The sequence below is a fragment of the Elephas maximus genome, chromosome 19, assembly GCF_024166365.1.
Source record: "Elephas maximus indicus isolate mEleMax1 chromosome 19, mEleMax1 primary haplotype, whole genome shotgun sequence".
NCBI classification, from domain to species: domain Eukaryota; kingdom Metazoa; phylum Chordata; class Mammalia; order Proboscidea; family Elephantidae; genus Elephas; species Elephas maximus.
Genome location: NC_064837.1, coordinates 46,359,807 through 46,383,335, shown reverse-complemented (window position 1 = coordinate 46,383,335; position 23,529 = coordinate 46,359,807). Strand labels below are relative to the sequence as shown.

The 23,529-nt window shown below is 44.0% G+C and overlaps 1 protein-coding gene across 1 annotated transcript; it reads left to right on the top strand.

Annotated features, from left to right (window-relative positions):
* Window positions 1–1,967: 1,967 nt before the first annotated feature.
* On the top strand, window positions 1,968–23,520 carry CWC25 (CWC25 spliceosome associated protein homolog). Its single transcript, XM_049860126.1, has 10 exons — window positions 1,968–2,146; window positions 4,959–5,131; window positions 12,591–12,827; window positions 14,633–14,702; window positions 15,399–15,526; window positions 16,246–16,309; window positions 16,961–17,172; window positions 17,730–17,828; window positions 20,541–20,702; window positions 21,218–23,520. Exons 1-10 carry the CDS (start codon window positions 2,129–2,131, stop codon window positions 21,330–21,332), a joined length of 1,278 nt encoding a protein of 425 aa, XP_049716083.1. The 5' UTR covers window positions 1,968–2,128; the 3' UTR covers window positions 21,333–23,520.
* Window positions 23,521–23,529: the final 9 nt, after the last annotated feature.

Here is a 23,529-nt window from a genome sequence, read left to right as displayed (position 1 = left end):
AGATCTGCTCCAAACCCATGGGGCAGTTCTGCTTTGTCATGTGGGGTCACTATGAGTTGAAGTCAACTCTGTGGTGCCTAACAACAACAACTACTCAAAAATAAGAGTTGCCCAATCTTCCGTGGAAACCCTGGTGGTGCAGTGGTTAAGTGCTACGGGTCCTAACCAAAGGGTTGGCAGTTTCATCCATCAGGTGATCCTTGGAAACTCTATGGGGCAGTTCTACCCTATCCAATAGGTCGCTATGAGTCGGAATCAACTCAACGGCGATAGGTTTGGTTTTGGTTTTCAAATATTTTCCACCACAAAACTATGGCACCACTGACTTTTGGGACCATTTCTTTCCTTCTAATCTCTGGTGTCAATCAGGATGGAGCCCTGGAGGAGAAGTTACTATGGGTATTAATAACATTGTAGATAGAATTGTTATAATTTATTGAGCACTTACTGTCTGCCAGGCACTATGTGCAAAACAGTATTGAATCTAAATCCCACAACAACCCTGGACACTAGGTTGTATTATGCTTATTTTAGAGATGAGAAAAAGTCCTCAGAGAGGTTATAAACCTAACTTATACATGATAGAATGGGAACTCAAACTCAAATCAAAGCCATTGCCTTTTCAAGTACACAGTTCTCTTTATTATTGTACTATTATTAATACTATATTAATGATTACTACTATTTCTAAGACGTTATGCCCCAAGGAAACACCGTGGTCAACTTTTGACTCCAAAACACAGGGCCTTTAAGGATGCATGCATGCGCATCCATTCATTATTTAACAACACTTCATTGAGCAACTACTACGTGCCAGAAACTGTACTATGTGCATAAGGGACACAAAGTGAACAAAGGTCTCTACCCTTATGGAACGCACAGGGATACAAACAAGTGAACAGGCATATGGTGTGAGAAGACCTAAGAGAACCTAAGAGACAGGATAAAGAAAAACAAAAGTATCCCCTGAGAAGGGTACAGAAAAGTAAAAAGAAAATCAGGAGAATGGTAGGGAGAAGTCAAGGAAAAAGTGCTTCAATAAGAAGGGAGTGGTCATCAATATCAAAGGCTAAGGGGTGTCAAGATGCAGATGAAATATGTCCTTTTGGATTTAAATACAAGGGATTAGTGAAGACCATGAGGAGAATCAATGAGGTTAAATGGAAGATGAAGCAGAAGCAGGCCCTGAATGGAGATAATTTCGCTTGGCTTGGTTAAGTTTGATTAAGAAGGAGAGGATAGGGCAGCAGCTGGGGGGAAGAAATAAGTATTTTTTTAAGGATAAATTGAGCACGTTTAAAATGCTGAGGACAAAGAACCAATATGGAGGGAGACTGAAGATATAGGAAGGAGGAATCAAGCAATAGGGAGGTCTCCCAGAATGGGAGGGATGGGATCTAGAGCACAGATGAGCATTCGGGCCTTAGGAGACACGCCTCTTCCACTGTAACTGAAAGGAAAGAAAATGGGGACATTGGCAGATTCTGCGGGTTTGGTGAACGCAGGCTGATGGAAGTTCGGCCTGATGGCTTCTATTTATTTTTGTAAAGTAGGCCTGAAGTAAGGGGTTGACCGTGGGTCGAGGTTTAAATAGAGCGCTGGCTTGAAAAGCCGCTTTGGAGAACCGGGGTGTGTGAATGTTGCGGATTATAGTGGGGAGGTGGCCTGGGCTGGTGCACACCGGAGTCTAGCCAGGGAGATACTGAGTTGAGCTTCGAGAAGGAGGCCATGGTGCACTGTCATGGCAACAGAACCGGGGGAGAGGCCCATCGCTTCTGTAACTGAACAGAGCTGTGGCATTTAAACTGACAGTCCAGGAGAACAGCTGCAGTACGGATCCGAAGTGGCCAAAACGTGATCACAGAGATAACAACATAAAGACCTCAAACTCTGCGTGACGTCACCGTCATATAGCGCGACGGAGAGTACTAAACGCCATTGTTCAGCGACGCAGACGCGGAAATATGACGCACTCCCGGAAGTGGTCTCTGTATCGGTCAGTGAAAGTAGCTGTCGGTAGCCTCCGGGACCACACTCCGGGAGGTCGTACCTGAATTATTCTGTGCGTTTCCTCTCGATCGTTCTTGAGTCTTCCGTTTCCGCGTTGTGAGGAAAAGTCTTCACCGACATGGGGGGCGGAGACCTGGTAAGTGAAAGGTTTCGGCGGGGGAGGACTGAGGCCGGAGACCCACTGGGGCTGGAGTCCAAAATTGGCGGGGAGTGGATAACTCTGGCAACCGAGCCTTGGTTTCGAGGGGAGGGGACCGTAGCCGTGAAGACAGGGATGGAAGGCTAGGGCCTCGGGGGGGACCGGTCCTCGGTTCGCGATACTCTTGAATAAGGTGTGCGAGGTGTGTCGCCAACCGCGGCAGGTGATTGTGTTTGTTGGCGGCGGGGGCAGGGGAGAGGGTGGTGGGACTCCCAGCTGGAAATTCTGGGAACGCCGGGGAGGGTGGCCGCTGGAACCATTGCTTGGAAAGCAGGCAGATATCGAGGCCTTATCACGTAGACTTTGTTTTGTATGTCTTATTTTGGGACACATCGCTCTTCCACAATTAGGAGTTCAGAGTCTTGTCCTGAGCCATAGCAGGGGTGGTTGGTGCCCCAGTCTCCCAGTCCCTGAGCTATGCCTCGGAGTCCACTTTAAGTCTGAAGGGATCTTTTTCACGTCCACCTTTCTTACCTGGTTTGTCCTTCAATGCTGTATCCTGATTTGTCCTGACAGAGCTTTATTTTGAGTTCATAGCACTTAAGTTATGTGGCAATTTCTCTTAAACTGTGTAGTTTATTTGTAGGAGGCTAAGATCCCAAATAAGAAGCCCTAGTAGCGTAGTGGTTAAGTGCTGGGCTGCTAACCAAAAGGTTGGTGGCTCAATCTACCAGGCCCTCTGTGGGAGAAAGATGTGGCACTCTGTTCCCATAAAAATTACAGTCTTGGAAACCCAATGGGGCAGTTGTGCTCTGTCACATAAGGTTGCAGTGAGCCGGAATCGACTAGACAGCAACGGGTAAGGCCCTAGATAGGGTATGCGTACCCACAAGAGTGTGTTGCAAGATAAGGAAAATACTAACCTCCTGAAAGTCAACTAATTGAATTAGCAAATAGATCCCTTTAGTCACCTGCCCAAGTAATTTGTTCTATCAGAGCTTGTCAGGTATTATCAATTCAAGGGAGTTCTAAGACTATCAAAATTTGTCTAATTTAGTGTTTTCTTCAAGCAACTGCCCTCGAGTTAATTGCAACTTATAGCGACCCTATAGACAAGAGTAGAACTGCCCGGTAGAGCTTCCAAGGAGCGCCTGGTGGGTTTGAACTGCCAACCTTTTGGATAAGCAGCTGTAGCATTTAAGCACTACACTATTTAGGCACAGGGAAGCTCTAATCCAGGATTTCTCAACCTTAGCACTATTGACATTTTAGGCTGGATAATGTGTTGGTGTGTGTTTATGGCGGAGTGGTGGGGAGTGTTGTCCATGCACTGTAGTGTTAGCTGCATCCCTGGCCTTAGCCACTAGATGCTGGTAGCACCTCCCTCCCCCAGATGTGACAAGTAAAAATGTCTCCAGACATTGTCAAATGTCCTAGGGGACAAAACGTTTATGATTGAGGACTACTGCTCTAATCTATTTAGTGATGACATGACCCAAGTTAAGGATGTGTTAACCTGAGCATAGACTTGCCAGATTTAACCTCCTCCCCTAAAGCAAAACAAAAATAGCAAAGAGTGAGAGAAGAGGGAAGGAAAAAGGCAAGGAGGAGGGAGGAGGGGAGGATCAGGAGGACAAGGAGAGGTGGGGAGGAAGGAAAGAAGGAAGGAAGAACAGAAGGATGGACCAAATGAGGGGAAGGAAAGACAAGGAAGGAGAAAGAAAAAGACAAAAGGGAACTCTCATTGACCTTCCTCATGCCAGATACCTTGTGTTCACCATTTAGACTTCTTAGCTGGTCTCCTGGTCTCCAGTCTTGGCTCTCTCCAATCCCTTCTTCACATGATATCTAGTCATACCACTCAACTGCCTATGACTACTCAGCGTTTCCTACTGTCAACAGGATAATGTCCAACCCTGTAGCATGGCTTATAAGGCCCTTAATCTGTTCCTTTCTTAGTTGACTTCACTTTGTGCCCCTTCCATGTCAGTGTACACTGTATCTCCTGCCATGCTGAATTATTCGTTCTATGTTCTTTCTCACCACTGGGTCCTGAGTTGCATATCAGGATACAGCTGTTCCCTCTGTTTAGAAATCTACCCTTACTCTCCCCTTCCCATATCACTGGGCTATCTTATAATCATTCTTAGATGTTACTTCCTCCAGGAAACCTTCCCTGATTGGGAAGCCGAATTAAAACAGTGATTGATAGGGTGGAGGAAGAGGAGAAGCATTCCTTGAAGGTGAAAGGGAGATCAGAACCAAGGGGAGTTACCTGGTAAGGGAAAAAAAGAGAACTTGTACATTGAAGGTTGAAAGAGGTACTATGTGGGGTTGTAAACTCTGTAAGTTTAGGGCAGGTTAAGTGGATTCAAGGAAAAGAAGGCTGTGTTCATAATAGTGAATGTCCACCAATGTCCAGTGAATGTCCAAAGGTGCTTTGAGTTCTCCTGTCTATCAGAATATATACCTTTCCACCTCCTTGTCGCATTCCTCCTGTATGGTCATCACCAACCCCCACCTCAGACATGGCCAGTAGAAGTCAGATTCATATGTTTTCAAGGTCAAAACTTTTTGAAGGGAACCCAGGAAAGACCTATCTGATTCTGTAACTTTATGGACTTGAATAAAAACTTCCCAGATGTGTGGGAGATTATTGGGTACAAACCTTGCCATTTTAATGACTCCTTGTCCTTTATGTGCCTGCCCTGGCATGAATGGGGTACAGCGAGGTGAATGAGGCAGAGCCAGTTATACTCACCACCCACCCACTCCCAAATTATTCTCTCCCTCCTTTCATTTACCACAGAATCTGAAGAAGAGCTGGCACCCGCAGACCCTCCGCAATGTGGAGAAAGTGTGGAAGGCCGAGCAGAAGCACGAGGCGGAGCGGAAGAAGATTGAGGAGCTTCAGCGGGAGCTGCGAGAGGAGAGGGCCCGGGAAGAGATGCAGCGCTATGCAGAGGATGTTGGGGCCGTCAAGTAAGCCAGAAGCTGAGGGGCAGCAGGGCAGTTTGGGCTGGGGGTGTCCTGTTGTGTAGGGAGTTGCTGCAGATGCATCATCCTACTTGTCTCATTGCAGCAGAGCTGAGTGATTAAGAGCAAGGCCTTTGGCCCCAGACTGACCTGGGCTTAAGCCTGGCTTTGCATGTATTAGCTGTGTAACTGGGAGTGAGTTTGGGAGTCTTGGTTACCTCAGTAGAAGCATGGAGTGATATAATACCCAATTCCTTAAGGTTTGTCGAGGATCAAGTAACAGGTAAAGGACTTGGTGTAGGCCAAGCCCATAGTAGGTGACTGATCAATAACTGTGATTGAAGATAACTTAAAACCCAGGCTGCCTTTACCTCGCCTCTCAGAATGCGTCGGTAACTCATAGTCCTGCTTTGTGTTTATGTACTGCAGGCTTATTTTAGGGGGCAGTGAGGTCCCAGGGAAGAATGTGTGAACTAGAAGTCAGATGTAGATTCAGATGGCGTCTGTCGGTAAAAGCTGTGTGACTATGAACAACCTTACTCAGTTTTACCCTGCTTTGGTTTCCTCTCGTGTGTTTCAGAGGTAGTTGTTGTTAGTTGCTGTCGAGTCGATTTTGACTCATGGCAACCCCACGTGTGCAGAGGAGAACTGCTCCATAGGGTTTTCAAAGCTGTGACCTTTCAGAAGCAGATCACCAGGCCTCTCTTTGGAGGCACATCTGAGTGGGTTCGAACCTCCAAACTTTCGTCTGTTAGTTGAGTGCTTAACTGTTGGTGCCACTTAGGGACTCCATTGATTTAGAGGTAGCAGATAATAATCACCCTACCCATTCTCATAAAAGGAGATGGCAGTAAATGTGGTCTAAGAAAATAAGAAACGTAAACCATGCAGTGCATTCCTAAATCAGAATTAAACACAAAACAACAGATAGACTACAACTGAGTAATCTGTAGTATTGTTCTGCTTTTTCTTAATGCCCTCGCAGGCAGGTCTTCGTGGTGATGTATGGGATACTTTCTCCATTGGATATGCAAGGGCTTTTCCTTATTAATTTTATGACACAAAGACTTGTGATATTTATGTTTTTTTGTGAGACTTAGTTTCAATTCATGGAAATGGCATTATGGAATTTCAGGGAAAAGATCACGTTCTTCCAGGATAGTGGATGGGGGAGAAGGTCATTCTGACTTAAGTATGAAATTTGGGACTTTAAAAAGAAATGGAGTTTTGGATTTTTTAAACATAACACAGTACATCTAGAGCATTAATAAATAAAGCAGGATGAGACATTGAAATTTTATATATATATACATTTTTTACCATAGACCCACGTTAAATAATTTTACATAATTTAATGTAAATAAAAGATCTTCCACACATTAGAATTAATTCCTGAGCCGCTTATAAGGCGAACACACATTGTGATACATGAAGTTTTAGATTTTATGAACCCTTGATTTTAAAATGGCAGTTTTAGACTGAATGCCATTTAGTCTTAAGAGTTTATTTTCCTACTAATTTGAAGGATAACAGATTATTTGGAAGTTTTTATTCAGCACGTTGTTACATTTCATGTGCCTGGCGTGTCAGAAGTTTGGGTTTTGTAGAGCCTGACCAGTGAGGTCGGAGTGTAGCTGGACGGCTTCAGAACTGGCAGTCAGATGCACCCCCTGTAGCTGACCCTCATCCTGCTCATCTGCAGTGAATGGGGGAAGGGGATTTTATATTCTTTTGATTTTTATTTATTTATTTTTGTTGAGAATATACACAGCACAACAGTTTCTACATGTACAATTCAGTGACATTGATTATATTCTTTGAGCCCTGCAACCATTCTCACCCTCCTTTTTTGAGTTGTTCCTCTCCCATTAACATAAACTCATTGCCCCCTGAGTTTCCTATCTAATCTTTTGAGTTGTTGTCAGTTCGATCCCATATAGATATACCTTTTTTTTTTCAATTCTGCTTTAAGTGAAAGTTTACAAATCAAGTCAGTCTTTCATACAAAAACTTATACATACCTTGCTATGTAGTCCTAGCTGCTCTTGCCCAACGAGGCAGCACAGTCCTCCTCTCTACCAGGTATTTCCTGTGTCTGTTCAACTAGCTCCTATCCCCCTCTGCCTTCTTATCTCGCCTCCAGACAGGAGTTGCCCACATAGTCTCTTGTACCTTTGAGCCAAGAAGCTCACTCCTCACCAGTAGCATGTGGCTAGATCTTAAAAGAGCATAATGCTCAAGGCAGACGTTCTTCACTAGTTGAGCTAAACTATTGTTTGGTTTTAAGAAGCCTTCAGGGGATTATTTTTGGCCTAAGGTTTAAAAATGGCCTCAGGCAGAAAGGGCCACGTGAACTAGAAACTTAAATCATCCTGAGACCAGAAGAACTAGATGGTGCCCTGCCACAACCGATGACTGCCCTGACAGGGAGCACAACAGAGAACCCCTGAGGGAGCAGGAGAACAGTGGGATGCAGACCCCAAATTCTCATAAAAAGACCAGACTTAATGGTCTGACTGAGACTAGAAGAATCCTGGTGGTCATGGTCCCCAAACCTTCTGTTGGCCCAGGACAGGAACCATTCCCGAAGACAACTCATCAGACATGGAAGGGACTGGACAATGTGTTGGAGAGAGATGCTGATGAAGAGTGAACTGCTTGTATCAGGTGGACACATGAGGCTGTGTTGGCATCTCCTGCCTGGAGGGGAGATGGGAGGGTAGAGAGGGTTAGAAACTGGCAAAATGGTCACGAAAGGAGAGACTGGAAGGAGGGAGCGGGCTGACTCATTAGGGGGAGAGTAAATGGGAGTGTGTAATAAGGTGTATGTAAGCTTATATGTGACAGACTGACTTGATTTGTAAACTTTCACTTAAAGCACAATAAAAATTATTTAAAAACAAAATGGTCTCAGGGCAATAGTTTTGGGGGTTCCTCCGGCCTCCGTGGCTCCATAAAGCCTGGATTCCATGAGAATTTGAAATTCTGGCCTGCATTTTCCCCCTTTTGATCAGGATTCGTCTATAGAATCTTTGATCAAAATGTTCAGTAATGGTAGCCGAGCACCATCCCTTTCTTATGGTCTCATGGCAGAGGAGGCAGTTGTTCATGGCTACGCTTTTGGTTTTTGCCCCCTCACATAGCCTCCAACATTAAAACACAAAGGTGAGGATGTGGGTTCTTTGTCTGTCTTTCCTATGGGTGTATTTAGATAATGTGCTTGAATATGACAGAGAATTGTCCATCTGGTAGGTTTGTGTAGTTCTTTGCATGGTATCTTGCTTTTAGAATAATTTATCAAATAAAACACCAATAAAAACTCTTTTACAATTTCCCTCTACTGTGGCTCAGAGCATCCTCTATGTTTGTAATGTGTCTCTTTTAGAACATTCTTAGAACAAATAGAAACCTTTAATACATGTGTTATCCTAAATCTCCAAGTCTCTCTGCAATAAAGCACTGCTCTAGCATTTAATGATGATGTTAGGAAATGATGTTTCCTAGACAATGGTCTATATTCGTGTTTTTCAACCCTTGCACAAAATGGGCTTGGAAGCTTAAAATTAGGATGGTGGCAATTCCAACCCCAAGCTGACTCCCTCAAATGCCAGGGGGTATATGGACAAGGGCATTTGTATGTTTGAAGAGCTCCCCAGGTGATTCTAATGTGCAGCCTAGACTGAGCACCTGGTCTATATCCTTAATGGTAGCAGCAACAAAAATCTGTAGATCACTTTGTTTTTATGTGGCTTTCCCCCAGAAACTTAAAACTCAGAGTAACAAGGAGAGGCAGGCGTGATTAGCTTCATTGTAGAGATGAGGATGTCAAAGTGCATGGAAGTTATTTACCCAGAGTTACTCAGCTGGTTAGTGGTGGAACCAGAAGCCAAATCCTGTGGCCCTGGATCTCAGCTGTGTGACATGTTCTCTTACTAAAGGGCCTGAGAGAACTGGTTAGTTGGGTCTTTTTAAGACTAGATTCTCTGGATTGTGCAAATGGTTTGTGCTTGGCTATTAATCGAAAGGTTGGCACTTTGGCACCACAGAAGAAAGTCCTGATGACCTACTTTCATAAGATTTGTTGTTGTTGTCTTGTGCTGTCCAGTTGATTCTGACTCATAGCAACCCCCTGTGTTACAGAGTAGAACTGTTCCTGTCTTGGTTATCTAGTGCTGCTATAACGGAAATACTACAAATGGGTGGCTTTAACAAACAGGAACTTATTTTCTTACAGTTTAGGAGGCTAAAAGTTTGAATTCAGCATGCCAGCTCTAGGGGAAGGCTCTCTCTGTCCACTCTGGGGAAGGTCCTTGTCTGTTTTCAGCTTCTATTCTTTGGCTCCTTGGTGATTTTCATGTGGCATGGCATCTGTCTTCCCCCATCTCTGCTTGCTTGCTTGATTGTTTGCTCAATCTGCTCTTTTATATCTCAGAGGAGATTGATTTAAGACATACTCTACACTAATGGAAACCCTGGTGGTGTAGTAGTTAAGTGCTATGGCTGCCAAACAAAAGTCAGCAGTTTGAATCCACCAGGTGCTCCTTGGGAACTGTATGGGGCAATTCTACCCCGTCCTATAGGGTCACTATGAGTCAGAATCGCCTCGACAACGTTTTTTTTTTTCTATACTAATAATGCCTCATTAGCATAACAAAGAAAAACCATTCCCAAATGGGATTATAACCACAGGTATAAACTCCCCCCCTCAAAAAAAATTAAACCCGTTGCTGTCAACTCGATTCCTACTCATAGCAACCCTATAGGACAGAGTAGAACTGCCCCGTAGGGTTTCCAAAGAGCAATTGGTGGCTTTGAACTGCTCACCTTTTGCTTAGCAGCCAATCTCTTAACCGCTGTACCACCAGGGCTCCAACCACAGGTATAGGGGTTAGTATTTACAACACATATTTTTGGCGGACACAATTCAGTCCATAACATCTCCATAGAGTTTTCTTGGCTGTAATCTTTACGGAAGCAGATCACCAAGTCTTTTTTTCATGGTGCTGCTGGGTGGGTTTGACCCGCCAAACTTTAGGTTGTCAGCTGTGAGCAAACTATTTGCTACCCAGGGGCCTTCCATAAGATTACAGCCATCGAAAACCCTATAGAGTACAGTGCTACTCTGACACACTTGGGGTCAACATGAGTTGGAATCGACTCCACAGCAACAGGTTTGGTTTATGGTTTTTTAAGACTAGATAGAGCCATGCAAATACTGTTTTATGGAGGTGTCTGTCTCCATTTTTTGTATCTTTTCTTCTGTATTTGACCCCATTAGCCTTGAAACTTTCTCCTCCTTTGCCTACAAGTTCCTGGTCCTTCAAGCTCTTTATATCATCCTTTCTCTTTCCTTCACTTACTTAGCTTCCATCTTCTCATCCCTTAACTGCGAATGCTCTCCAAGGCTCGCTGCTCTTCCCCTTTATTCTCTCCTTGAAGAGCTCCTTTGTTTTCCTGCTACCAGTTATTTATTTCGTGCTGATACTTCCAAATTTGTTACATACAAACTTCAGGCTGTTCTACTTTGGGTCCCAGAGTTACCTCATCTCAGCATGTGCCAGCTCTCGGGAGCACCGTTTTGTGATTTGTTCGCCTATGTTCCTCATCCAGTAGCCTATAAACATCTCAGCTGCCTCTATATTTTTCATTCTTCTGGTCTTACTCATCTGCCTGGCACATAGGAAGGGCATTGAGTAAATGTCTGCAAACGAATAGGCGAATATTCATTCCCAACCTTTAGTGTCAGGCATGGTCCCAAGAGTCATCTTTAGTCACCTTTGATGTGTCCTTTTAAAATTCCCTCACCCAGTCACTAAGACCTGCTTTTCTTTAAAAAAAAAACTACCGCCTAGTTCCATATCCATTGCCATGGAACATCAAACACTGGACTCATGGTAATTAAGCAGTTGTCTAAACTTGCTGGCAGACAAACACATACATAAATAACAAAAAGAACAGCTAACATTTATTTAGTACTTTGTGCCGTGGAGTCTTCTGAGTACTTTAAAAATCCATGCACTTAATTGTATGTTATGTGAATTTCACCTTGATTAAAAAAAAAAAAAAAATCCGTCGATTTATTTAATCCCCAACAACCCTGTGAGGTAGGTGCTATTTTATTTCCATTTTAGAGGTGAGAACACCAAGTCCCAGAAAGGTTACTTGGCTTAATTTCCCTTGAGCTGGTATGGAAATGTTGCCTGACTTCCAATGTTGTGCTCTTAACCATTGTGCTGTACTACCTCTCAGGTAAGTGAGCTTCCCAGAGTATTCTAATCACCATTGATCTTCCTCCTCAGACCTCCCTAGGATCTGATGTAGACTGTTCTTCAGAATCAATTCTTAGGTATTAATAGGTTTTGGGGATTTTTTTTTGGTTTTTTTGTTTGTATTTATTTTATTTTTCATTTTTTTATAGACAGTAGTTTTAATCAAATTGATTCTTTTGATAGGAAAAAAAATTAAAAGGTCATAGACCATCCAGTGTTGGTTTTTATTAAAAATGCCTAAGCACGCAATAGAAAGAAATTCTCTATCCTTATAACAGTTCAAATCCACCAGGCGCTCCTTGGAAACTCTGTGGGGCAGCTCTACTCTGTCCTATTAACCTTAAAACAAAAACAAATACACAAATTAAATTTAAAAAATAATTTTAAAAAATGTAATGTTATGGCTGGTATTGTTTTGATGAAATGGCATCAGTGTTTCCATCATGAATATGATACGGGCTGCATCACCACATGCCCTTATGAATTCATTATGCCTTTACTGCCTGTTGTGTGAGGATTCAATTGTTGCAGCCCTTTTTTCTCCCAGAACCACTGGCATATATTTGTTGGACAAGATGTTATGACATAATCTGCCCCCTCCCTTTTTTTATTCAAAAGCATTATTTACTTACTAGGCTATCTCTGTTCTCTTCTCATTATCCCCCTAAGTGCCACTGGTGCCAAGTGACAATAAGCAACAACAAAAAAAACACAATAAATACAATTGTGTATGTGATCACTGAAATTGTTCTTGATAATACAATGATCTAGAATATGCTTATTGTTTTAGATTACCCTTGAATGAAAGCATAACATAAAGACTTTCTGAAAGAGACTCAAAAAGCCCTGAGCAAGGATCCTTGCTCTAGATTAAAGAACATTGTTTTCCTCATAAATTGCTTTGTGTGTAAGAGAATTACCACCTTAATAAATTACAAGCTGCATGTAGGCAAGCTTGCGTGCCACATGGAGTCCCGTGCTTCACCCTTGGAAAGTGCCAGTAGAATGAGTCCTGCTCGGACTAACTGTGTTTATCTACCCCTTACGTTCAGGTTTTGTGTGTAGGTTTGCAGGAGCCTATTTTCGTTGTATTTTTTTTTCTTTCTTTCTTTTTTACTGTGCTTTAGGTGAAAGTTTACAGTTCAGGTAATTTCTCATATGAAAATTGGTGTTTTGTTTTTTTTTTCTTGAACCAGGAAAAAAGAAGAAAAACTAGACTGGATGTACCAGGGTCCCGGTGGGATGGTGAACCGTGATGAGTACCTACTGGGGCGCCCCATTGACAAATACGTTTTTGAGAAGATGGAGGAGAAGGAGGCAGGGTGTTCTTCTGAGACTGGACTTCTCCCAGGTTCTATCTTTGCCCCATCTGGTGCCAATTCCCTTCTTGACATGGCCAGCAAAATCCGGGAAGACCCGCTCTTCATTATCAGGTACTGATGAGGGGTAAGGAGGAGGGTTTTGTTACAGAGACGCTTTGAGACTGTGCTAAGGCCACTCAGTCTCTGCTTTACGGTTGGTTTCCCCTGGGCTCTTATCTGCCATGCAAGAGGACTTGTTTCCATTTGCTTCTTATGTTGGGCAGGAGGCTCCATTAAAGGTGCCTCATCTAGGAAAGGGCCACATGAACCAGCAACTACATCATCCTGAGACCAGAAGAACTAGATGGTGCCCGGCTACAAACGATGACTGCCCTGACAGGGAACACAACAGAGAACCCCTGAGGGAACAGGAGAGCAGTGGGATGCAGACCCCAAATTCTTATAAGACCAGACTTAATGGTCTCAGTGAGACTAGAAGGACCCTGGTGGTCATGGCCCCCAGACCTTCTGTTGGCCCAGGACAGGAACTATTCCCGAAGCCAACTCTTCAGACATGGATTGGACTGGACAATGGGTTGGAGAGGGATGCTGGTGAGGAGTGAGCTTCTTGGATCAGGTGGACACTTGAGACTATGTTGGCATCTCCTGCCTGGAGGGTAGATGAGAGGGTGGAGGGGATTATAAGCTGGCGAAATGGACATGAAAAGAGAGAGTGGAGGGAGAGAGCAGGCTGTCTCATTAGGGGGAGAGTAATTGGGAGCGTGTAGCAAGGTGTATATGGGTTTTTTTGTGAGAGACTGACTTGATTTGTAAACTTTCACTTAAAGCACAATAGAAATTATTTAAAAAAAAAAAAAAAATGTGCCTGATCTAGGCCATATGGAAAGATACTGGCAGAGGTACTGGTCTAGTCCACATTTGTTCATTTACTCTTGGCCTTTAAATAAAAATAGGGGGCAGAAGCAAGATGAGAAAGGCTAGCAGCTTCTTGCAGATTTGCTGACATGTATAGAGCTGGTTAAGTGAGTGCACAGGTCTTCCCTTGCTTTTTTTCTGACAGCAGAATCCTTTAAAAAGAAACTTTAGAACCTAGCTTAAAACCCTAATATATAACAGATTAAAGTCCAGCTGCTCCTGAGGTACTAAGTGGGATCATACTGTGCATATTTTTTAAGAATTTCTTTTTTTCTACCTAATCATATATTTTGAACATCTGTGTCACTAAGTATACTTCTGTAACATCATTTTTAATGTCCATATTATACAGATATATCATGATTTATTTTATTAATACTTTCTTGTTGGACCCCTAACTTGTTTCCAAATTTTCATTGTTAGAGTATGAACAACTTGGTAGTGGCCTTCCTTGATTATCTCCTCACAGTAACAAATTCTAGTGATAGAATTTGGGGGATCAAAGAGTAAGAGCAGGCTGTGATAAATGCTGCCAAATGGTTCCCCAGGAAGGCTGGCTGATTTATTACTAGCAGTATATGGGAGTAAGACTTCTCAAAAGAGGAATCCTCTCTTTATATTTACTAGCTGGTTATCATGCTAAACAGCATAGGTAGTATTTGAGATATTGCTTTTCAATAAGCAATTGACACACAGGATGACACTCGTTTACCCAGCCAGTTGGGGATCCCTGAGCATGAGGCCTGTCAAGAAGCAGGCCAAGCTCTATTTCTTGCATAGAGGAGAACCAGTCTGGACTCTCCTCCTGCCCCCTCCAAATTCAATCTCTTACACCGGCCTGGGAAAGATTTCTGACTTCCCCAACATCAAGCAGACTTCAGCGCAGAACCTGTCAGTGTGCATTTGGAATAAAGAGTGCTGTATAGACTTGTGGAGAGTACAATGACTTAATCCCCTTTGCCAAAGAAATTGTCATGATTTTCTTAATATCCTCTCTTTAGGAAGAAGGAGGAAGAGAAAAAAAGAGAGGTATTGAATAATCCTGTGAAAATGAAGAAAATCAAAGAATTGGTAAGCAGTGCAGCAAATAAGCACCAAGAATAGCTTCCAGCTACTTAATATGAGAATTTCTCTCTACTTACTCTTCCCTTACAAGAGGGAAAACGGAATGGTGTTTTCACTTTTTGTCTGCTAGAGATCATCTGGTGGTTTTATGCAATTCTAATTAAGCTTCATTTCCTCTTTTATATCTTTTGGTCGGACAAAACACTATGTGCTGTTATTTTTCCAGAAAAAGAGGGGTATGGAATATGCTTGTGTAGAAAGCATGATCATTTAGTATCTTCAGAATCTCAGAGTGTGTCCTTGGTTGTGATATAGAAAGCCTCTAGGGCTTTCATGTGGCATGAAAGTATTTCTTGCTGCAGCTGGTAAGGAAAATGTAAAGATTAGCCTTGCTTTCAGTGGAGCTGAGCTACTCTGACATACAATGGAAACTACTTGGCAGTGGTTCTGGGGACTGTTTAAAAACACAAATTTCGAATCTGATCCACTGGAGATTCTATTCAGTAGTCTAGGCCGGGCTTGTGTACAACCAGGGTTGAGATCCTTTCACTCGTGGTCAGGGAACCCCTGATAATGTCCTGGACCCCAGTAGACCCAGAGGCATATAGTCAGGCAATTTTGCTTGACACAAGCAAAATCCTCAAAGGGGACTGAGGGAGGGTTTCAAGAATCTTACGTGGGCATGTTCTGGGCATTTTCTAGTTGCAAATGAGTCTGGAAAAAAAGGAGAAGAAGAAAAAGAAGGAGAAGAAAAAGAAGCACAAGAAACACAAGCACCGAAGCTCGAACAGTGAGCGTTCCAGTAGCGAGGATGAGCGTAGCCGGGGGAGGTGAGCATGTGGAGACAGGCCTCCCTCATTGATTCACTTGCACGTTCGCTCATTCATTCCACAGATATTAACTGAATGCCTGCTCTATGCTGGGAATTGTCAGCCACTGGGGTTTCAGTGGTGAACACTCGGACATAAGCCCTGTGCCCACAGAGCTTGCCATCTAGCCCTGGACTTTCTTGGAAATGTTAAATGTGGGTGGGTAGCATGCTGCTGGAGAGAGACCCCTAAGAGCGCTGACGTTAGCCTTGTAGATCTTAGGTCAGACATCTTTGGTGTGATTCCTCCAGGACCGAATTGGGTTTTGTGTCAGCTTTTTTCTCTTTTTAATGGATTAATGGGCCCATCTGGGCCTGTTCTATGTGTCTTCCCCATGGGAGCAGTCGTCATTGTTGCTGCTGACTCACTATTAGTCCCCAGAATAGCAGCATGAGGTGAGAGGAGAATGTATTCAGGGCTTGGGGCTGAGAAGCTAGGCCCACGGTTTTTCACAGGAAAAACATGACTATGCTGATGGATCTTCCAGCAAAGATGGTCCAAATAGAGTAGAGCACTCCAAGTAACAGCTGGGGGAGGGGAACAGGACTAGGAAAGGTCACACGGGAAACAGGAAGTGTGTTTCACCACAGGAGATTTAAACTGGACCTTTATGCAGTTTCTTTTTCAATGAGTGTGTGTGTTTTCATCATTTGTTTTGGGTGTGTGTTTTGATCTCTTAGATCTCAAAAGAAGATGGCCAATTCCTCCCCCGTTTTGTCCAGAGCCACTGGATATGGCTTACAGGTAGGGATGTGGGCTTCCCAAAAGAGGTGGATGTAGAATGTGCCAGCTGGACAACGTTTTTGGCTGTAGGGCATTTTTAGCAGCCAATCAAACATCATGTGGATGGCATGGCCGGGGATACTGGGGAATAGGCCGACTCTTTTCCCGGAGCCTCTTACTGTGGCTGAGGGCCCTCTGAACAGAGAAGCTAAACCTCCAAGAGGGCATTTGGGCTCTCTACTGGGCATTTTGCCCATCCCTCTGCAGATAATTTATATGAAGTGCACACATTTTAGGTATACAGATTGATGATTTTTAACATGTGTACATCCTCTGTATTGTGAACCTTTGGTCCCATCCTCCATGCTTCTAGCTCTTGTTCCTTATTAGGGTGCAGGGAAGAGCCAAGCAAAAAAGTCATTGTAGATGGCTGAATGGCTGTGTCCTTTTAGGGGATTCTAGAAATAGCATTTATCAGTTTGTATGGTTCTTGGCGATAACTCGGTTATTGACGTGCCTGTGTCTGGCGTCTTACATAGCCCCAGTGCTCATTCATTTCCCTGTTTTACCACACTCTTTCCTGAACTGGTGGCCTTTCTTATGAATAGTTTTTCTCTTCCCTTTTTTTTTTTCTTAAATGAATAACTTTTCTACTTTTTGTTAATGTTATAGATCAGGGACTCCAACCATAGCCAGAGACTGCAGGGTCCTCTGATGGCTGAGCCAAAGGGAGTGCACAACTTGAAGAACCATTCCAGGTCCAGAAGCTCCTCCCATTCACCTCCCAGACATGCCAGCAAGAAGAGCACCAGGGAAGCAGGGTCCCGGGACAGGAGGTCTAGGTCCCCAGGCAGACGGTCACGGTCTCCAAGGCCCAGCAAACTGTGAGTGGGGGAAATAACTGGTGGATGTGGAGACCTGGTCACAGCAGGCATTTGCTTGCCATGATGTCCATTCATCGACTTTTCCAGATGTCTTTGCTTTGTTATTTCCTTTATATCATTTTTTTTTTAAACTGCAATTTAAAGCTCAGGTTCCTGGAACGATGTATTTGTAGGTATATACAGTAAAACCTGTGAGAGCCAGAACTTGACGAGATTGCCTCGGTCTTGCAAGTCTCCCGCCTTTGACAGGGTGCAGTCTTCTATCGCCATTAGTGGAAAATATTCAAGTTTTCCTTCTCTGACATGTTTCCGCCTTACACAGGTTCTGGCTTCTGTGGCTTTTACTGTATTATGCTAATGGAATCTCTAGGGTCAGTTTAATATCAAGTCTTATGTATCCCTGTGCCTTTGTTTCACTTCCACTTCTGCCCTTTACTGTCCTCAATTTGGATTATAGTTTTGAGACTATTAGCTCTTATTCCAGTGTTTGAGGAGCATAATATAAGCCCCTGTATTGAAAAGGCTTTTCTGCCTTCTGTTCTCTGTGTCCATTACAGGCACAATTCTAAGGGAAACAGGAAAGAGAGGGGCCGAACTAAGAGCCCATCACCTAAAAAAGAGGTCTACCAAAGGCGGCATGCTCCCGGATACACCAGGTAAATCAGGAGCCCAGTAGATTACCTTTAAACTCTACAGGCCTGAGTCCAAGAGTGGCTCACACCAGGGCGATGGATAATCTCTATCACTTTTTTACCATACCAACTTTTACTCATCTTGCCAGCTTTTAGTGGTCTGGTCCCAGTGTCGTGCCAGGCAAACCGTAAGGACAAAATAAGTAGTTTTGACTTAATGAACAATTGACTAAGTGACTTGTCTCTCAACATCCGTGAACATGTTAATTCTCACAGAGATTTCCGCAGAGAAGCTTTTCTTAAGAGAATATTCCTTTCTTGAGGCATCAGCTAGAAGGGAAACAAGATGCTCTCCTTGAGGGCAGACATCCTAAGGCTGACTGTGTGCTTTTGTCTGGGGAGGGGGTCAGACAGAGACAGGGGCATACATCCCTGGGACCTGAGGAGGGAGGGTTGGCTGTGCCCATGTAGGCTGTCCCTGAGGGTCTAGGTTGCTCTTAGTAGAAGTTTGGATGAAGCGGGCAACCTTTGTGAACTTCGTTTTACTCCCCAGTGGGATGTATAGACTCCTGCGGAGATTAAAAAAAAAAAAAAAAAGTCCACTACCTGGCCATACACCAGCCCAATTACATCAGATCTAGGCTTCAGAGTTTTGTAAAACTCCAGTTTGCAGCCAACACTGAGAACCACTGATGTCTACAATGTCTTTTGTATTCACTATGTTGTTAGAAAAGAGGCGGACCCCTAAGGTCCCTTTCAACTCTTAATTGTCTAATTCCCTGAGTTTTCAGGGAACGGAAACTTTTTAAAAAGGTTTAAGTGTTTTGATTGGTAATCTTTAAGATATGTTACATATTTCCCTGCTTTCACAGACAGAGGTTATTGAACATAATTTAGTCTTCTGTTATCTTCTGTTGGTGGCTTGGGGTCAGTTCTTTGGCTGTGCTGTCATTCATGCTGTCCTTGGGAATGCTAATGAGTGTATTTTTTTATATTTTTGTCTAAGGCTGTTGGTCACTACATGACTGTGCTTTTTCAGATCCTGCTTTATATTTTGTATTTTTTGAAAGAGAAATAGTACAAAAATATACCATAAAGCACAGTCTTCTGACCTACATGCCGCCACATGAATGAGCCTTGAAAACATTATGCTCAGTGAAATAAATCAGACACAGAAGATCAACTGTCGTATGATCCCATTTATTTGAAATATCTCTAATAGGCAAATGCATTGAGACAAAAGTAGATGAGTGGTTACCAGGTGCTAGAGGAAGTTATAATTTAAAAAAAAAAAGATCACCAATAAAAAGAAAAAGAAAAAAAAGCTGAACATACTATATGTATGAGCAGGGCTTGTATACTGGTGATTGGCTAATTACTGGCCTTTTGGCTCAGGGACACTTAGGACTCAGTATTTTTGGTTCTCTTGTCTGGGGCCATTCAGTTTCTTGAGAGAAAAATCATCTGGTTGCCTGATGACGGGCTATAAGTCTGGCTGCTGGCATTTGGGAGGCAGCATAGATCCCAGTGGGGACTCAGGTGTCAGTGTTGAATATGTGGACTTCTTCATCCCCTCTATGCAGTCTGGTGGCCCTGCCAGCCCCCTCTGCAGTGCCTGAAACCTCTGCATCCTCTCACCTCCTGCCTGGTTCATTTTCTCCCAAGGGTGAACCTCATGTCTCCGGTAGAAATTGGGGAGAGTTGTCCTCTGGCTTCCCCTGGCTGGGCATTGCTCCTTATAGAGCCTTTAAACTAGTTCCTTTGTCTTCAGCCCTGTACCTCACCATCATCCTTCCTGGTACTCGATGGCTCTTGTCCCTGAGCCTGCCCTGCATTTTCATCGTGAATCCGTTTGCTTCTCATCAGTATGAGCACTTAGGATTCAGCTTTCTCTGATCTGTAAAAGTAGTCACCACTCCTTCGTCCATGTCCATCTTCTAACAATCTGTTGACATCACTTATCCAATGTTCTCTCTTCTCCCATTCTCTTTATGGTTTTGTAGCTTTGATTTAGTGCAGTTTTTGAACAGGGTTCACACTCCCTTATGGAGCTCCGATAATTATTGTTCTTTTACAAGGGGGATCTGTACCTCACACCCATTTGAAAAGCAGTGGATTTGGATGTCTGACATTGTTAAACAGTGATGGAGCTGCTTCATCTCTCTTCTTCTGGCTCTCTAACTTTATTTGGAGCAAGTGACAGGGAAGATCGACCTGTTACTTTTTGAGGTTAAGTTAAATTCTTCAGGCATTCTGGCCTCTAGCTTCACCCTGAAGTGGGGTACTCATGGGCTGCATTCATGAATTTCTAAGCATCTCCAATGGGTAGATAGATGGTAGATGTCAACAGTCACGTATATAACCTAATCTTTTATTCTGTAACTTGTTGAGCTTCTGTAAGTCGTTGGGATATAATTGCTGTAGGTTTATGCTATTGATTAGTTTTCAATTTATCTCATATTTAATGTTTCAGAATAGTTATTTCAGAGATTACTGAGAGTATGAAATCCTTTACTAAAATTCTTTGAAATTTGGATGAAACCCCTTGACCAATATGTTAAGAAGGAAGGAAACTTATGCTGCGCTTGACCCTGAACTGGGCGTTTCCTTGGAAAGAGCAGTGAGCTGGAGATCCTGGAGTTCTATCTGGTTTCTGTTCTCCCTGTGCTATTTCTGTTCGTTTGTTTGTTTTTTGCTGGGAGAGAAGACTTGATAGAATGGTTTTGTGTTCAACAGAAAACTCTCAGCAGACGAACTAGAGCGAAAACGGCAAGAAATGATGGAAAATGCCAAATGGCGGGAGGAAGAGAGGCTGAACATCCTCAAGAGGCACATGAAGGATGAAGAGCGGGAGCAGAGGCTGGAGAAGCTGGACTCCCGGGACGGGAAGTTTATCCAGTTAGTGCATCTCCTTTCCACCCAGGGGCTTTCACGGGGACGAGCTCCAGTAGGCAGCTTGGCAGCTGGCTCTTTGTGTTCTCAGTGTTTCTGTGCCAGTGCGGAGAGAGCACTGCTCCCAGCACTGAGCTCAGCCTCCAGATGGCTTCTGTTACTACTCCCAGTTTCTGGTCAGATAGTGGGGTGTTTTTGAGGAGGGGAGGAGAAAGGAATTGGTATTTTCTAAATCACTGAAAACTCCGAGGCCTTCCTTTTAAATAAGAATTTATGGCTCAGGAAGCCCTTTTCCAAAGGCCTTGACTTATTTTCCAAAACAGGTAAATTTCCCCTTACGGACACTATTTAAAACAAATTTAGATACGGATGGAGTGACTTGAACGTTATCTACGTGGGCTTAAAAGTGCTTGTGTTTATATAGCTGCTTTAAGGCTAGCAACCTGTTTCTTTGAATTCTGCCCGACAGTTGACCAATTGAAAACAAATGGTTTTGACTTATATTTGCCTTTTGTTCCTAGCCGCATGAAGCTAGAGAGCGCATCTACTTCCTCCCTGGAGGATCGGGTGAAGCGAAATATCTACTCTCTACAGAGAACTTCAGTAGCTCTGGAGAAGAACTTTATGAAAAGATGAAAGTCATCCCCTCTCTTGCTGGTTTTCCTGAGTTTTCCAGGGAGGCTGCTGACCCCTTAAAAATTCTCTTTATAAGAGTTCAAATGACTTCTTCCAAAGATGTCAGACCACCACTGTTCAAAGTGACCCTCCTCCATCGATTCCTGGCACAGCTCACTCCCTCCGAGAACAGGTGTGACTTGCTTTATGGGACCTGTCAGTCCCTCAGGAGCTTTGGCTGGGTGTAGAGTGAGTTTGACTGAGTTTTTTGATGGGTAACTGTCTTGGTGTGAGTACCTGTCCTGCTCTGGAAGGCTGCTGCCTGGGGTTGTCACACTTACCTGGACCACCTGTGTGTCCAGGCCCATTCCACCACCTCTGTAGACCGGACTTTTCAGAAACCTCTCTCTCCAGAGTCACCCAGGTAGCTTGCACTTAGTAGTAATATACCGCTTAGCTGGGGTAAATGAAGATTCACTTGATTCGTTAGATAATGTGAGACTGATGTCAGGTTAAGGAAGAGTGAAGAACCATTTGGAAGGGAAAATCATACCAAAAAAAAAAAAAACCTCTGAATGGACTGTTAAACTCAAGTTTGGTCTTTCTTTTGAACTGTAAAAGTGTAGTGTGTATATGTGCGAAAGTATAATTTTTACATGCTTTTAAAACATTTTAATTCTGTGAGAATATCTTGTTTGGTAAGTACTTTAATATGTAATGGAATCACACTGAACCTTACTAGTGAGTAGTACAGTAAGGCAGTCAGTTTTTTTTTTTTTCTCTCTGAATCTGGCTGGTTTAGGAAGTAGTGTATCTGTCCTTTCACACAGCACTGTGTAGGGTCTCTAATGTGGTCAGTGCAGTGGTAAAGTCAAAGGATTTTAGGAGTCAGGACCAAATTACCAATGTGGACCCGAGTTCTTAAAAGAAAATAAAGTAGAAGCTGTTTATTTCATGGTTTCCCTTTTATCGTGTAGTAACCTTATTACAATTTTAGGATTTCAGAAGTTGTTGGCAATTTTTTAGTCAGATATTAAAAAAAAAAAATCCTCAAGGGACCAATCTCCTGTCTTCACTCCTTTCTCTCCTCTATTCTTTCACTAGGAGTTGGCACTTGACTAGGGAACTTCTAGGCACTCTTGACTAGAATGACTGGGAGGATTCATGTTTTTGAGCATTTATGATGTCAGCCACTTTCATACTTAAAACCAAGTCTTCCCCAGAATGTAACATTGGCTTGTTATTCATTTAATCACCTCATCCTACTTCCCTATTTTAGAGTTAATTGCTTTTATTTTACTTGGCAATAAATGCTACATTTATTTTTGTAACTGTTTAAAGAGCAACTATGCCATCTCTGTGCAGACTACCGACTTTATGAAATCCCGCACAAAACAGTGTTGACGGGTAATTTGTACTAAATATACGGAGATATCTTCATCCAAGATGAATTATGTAACAAAGCGTGTGCAGTTTACTCAAAGATTTCATGAAATGAGCTAGAGAGAATAAGACGGTTATAATTCTCGGCTGTAGGATGGGTGTCCTAAGGTGCTAGCGGCCTCTTAACACGACCCTTTGGCGGGAGGCGGCCTGGCGGCAGGTGGGTGAGTGTCAGACCCATTCATAAAACCCAGGGTTCCCGGCCGGCTTCTCTCATTGGCCCTGGAGGAAGGGGCGTGCCCTGCGGGCGGACCGGGCCCTAGGCCCAGGGGAGTGGGTAGATCCACGCCTGGGTGGAGCGAGGGGGCCGTTCCTTGGTTTTCCAGGCTGGACTTCCTTTTCCTCTTGCTGCGTTCCTACTCTGTCCCCCGGGTGGGGATGGTACGTCCCACCCTCCTCGCATTGCCGCCCCTCCTCCCCTCTCGGTGCCTCGGTACGGCCGCCATCTTAGCACGTCAGGTTGGGGGAAAGAGCCAAACCTTGGCTTTGGGGGGCCCGGACGGGAACCCCTTTCAGTGGTACACAGCGAAACCTACCCATCCCCGTTCCCCTCCCCGCTCCGCCGCAGGGCTTTGAGGTGTGCGGCAACCAGCTCGGCTCGGTCCGGCTCCCGTCAGGCCCGGGGAGGAGGGCGGGCGAGGCGGCCGCTGCCTCCCCGGGACGGGCGGTACCATCTAGGCGGGGAGGACACGGCCTGGTGACGGCGGGACGGCACCGCCCGGGGGCGGGGTGCGGAACGGCACGGCCGGCTCTCTGGGGCGGGGCCCCCGGGCCG

Bases quoted from the DNA above. Each gene is read 5' to 3' on its own strand.
- CWC25 (XM_049860126.1), top strand. The intron at 17,829-20,540 runs GTAAATCAGGAG...TGTGTTCAACAG, and splicing joins CATGCTCCCGGATACACCAG to AAAACTCTCAGCAGACGAAC. The intron at 20,703-21,217 runs GTTAGTGCATCT...TTTTGTTCCTAG, and splicing joins CGGGACGGGAAGTTTATCCA to CCGCATGAAGCTAGAGAGCG.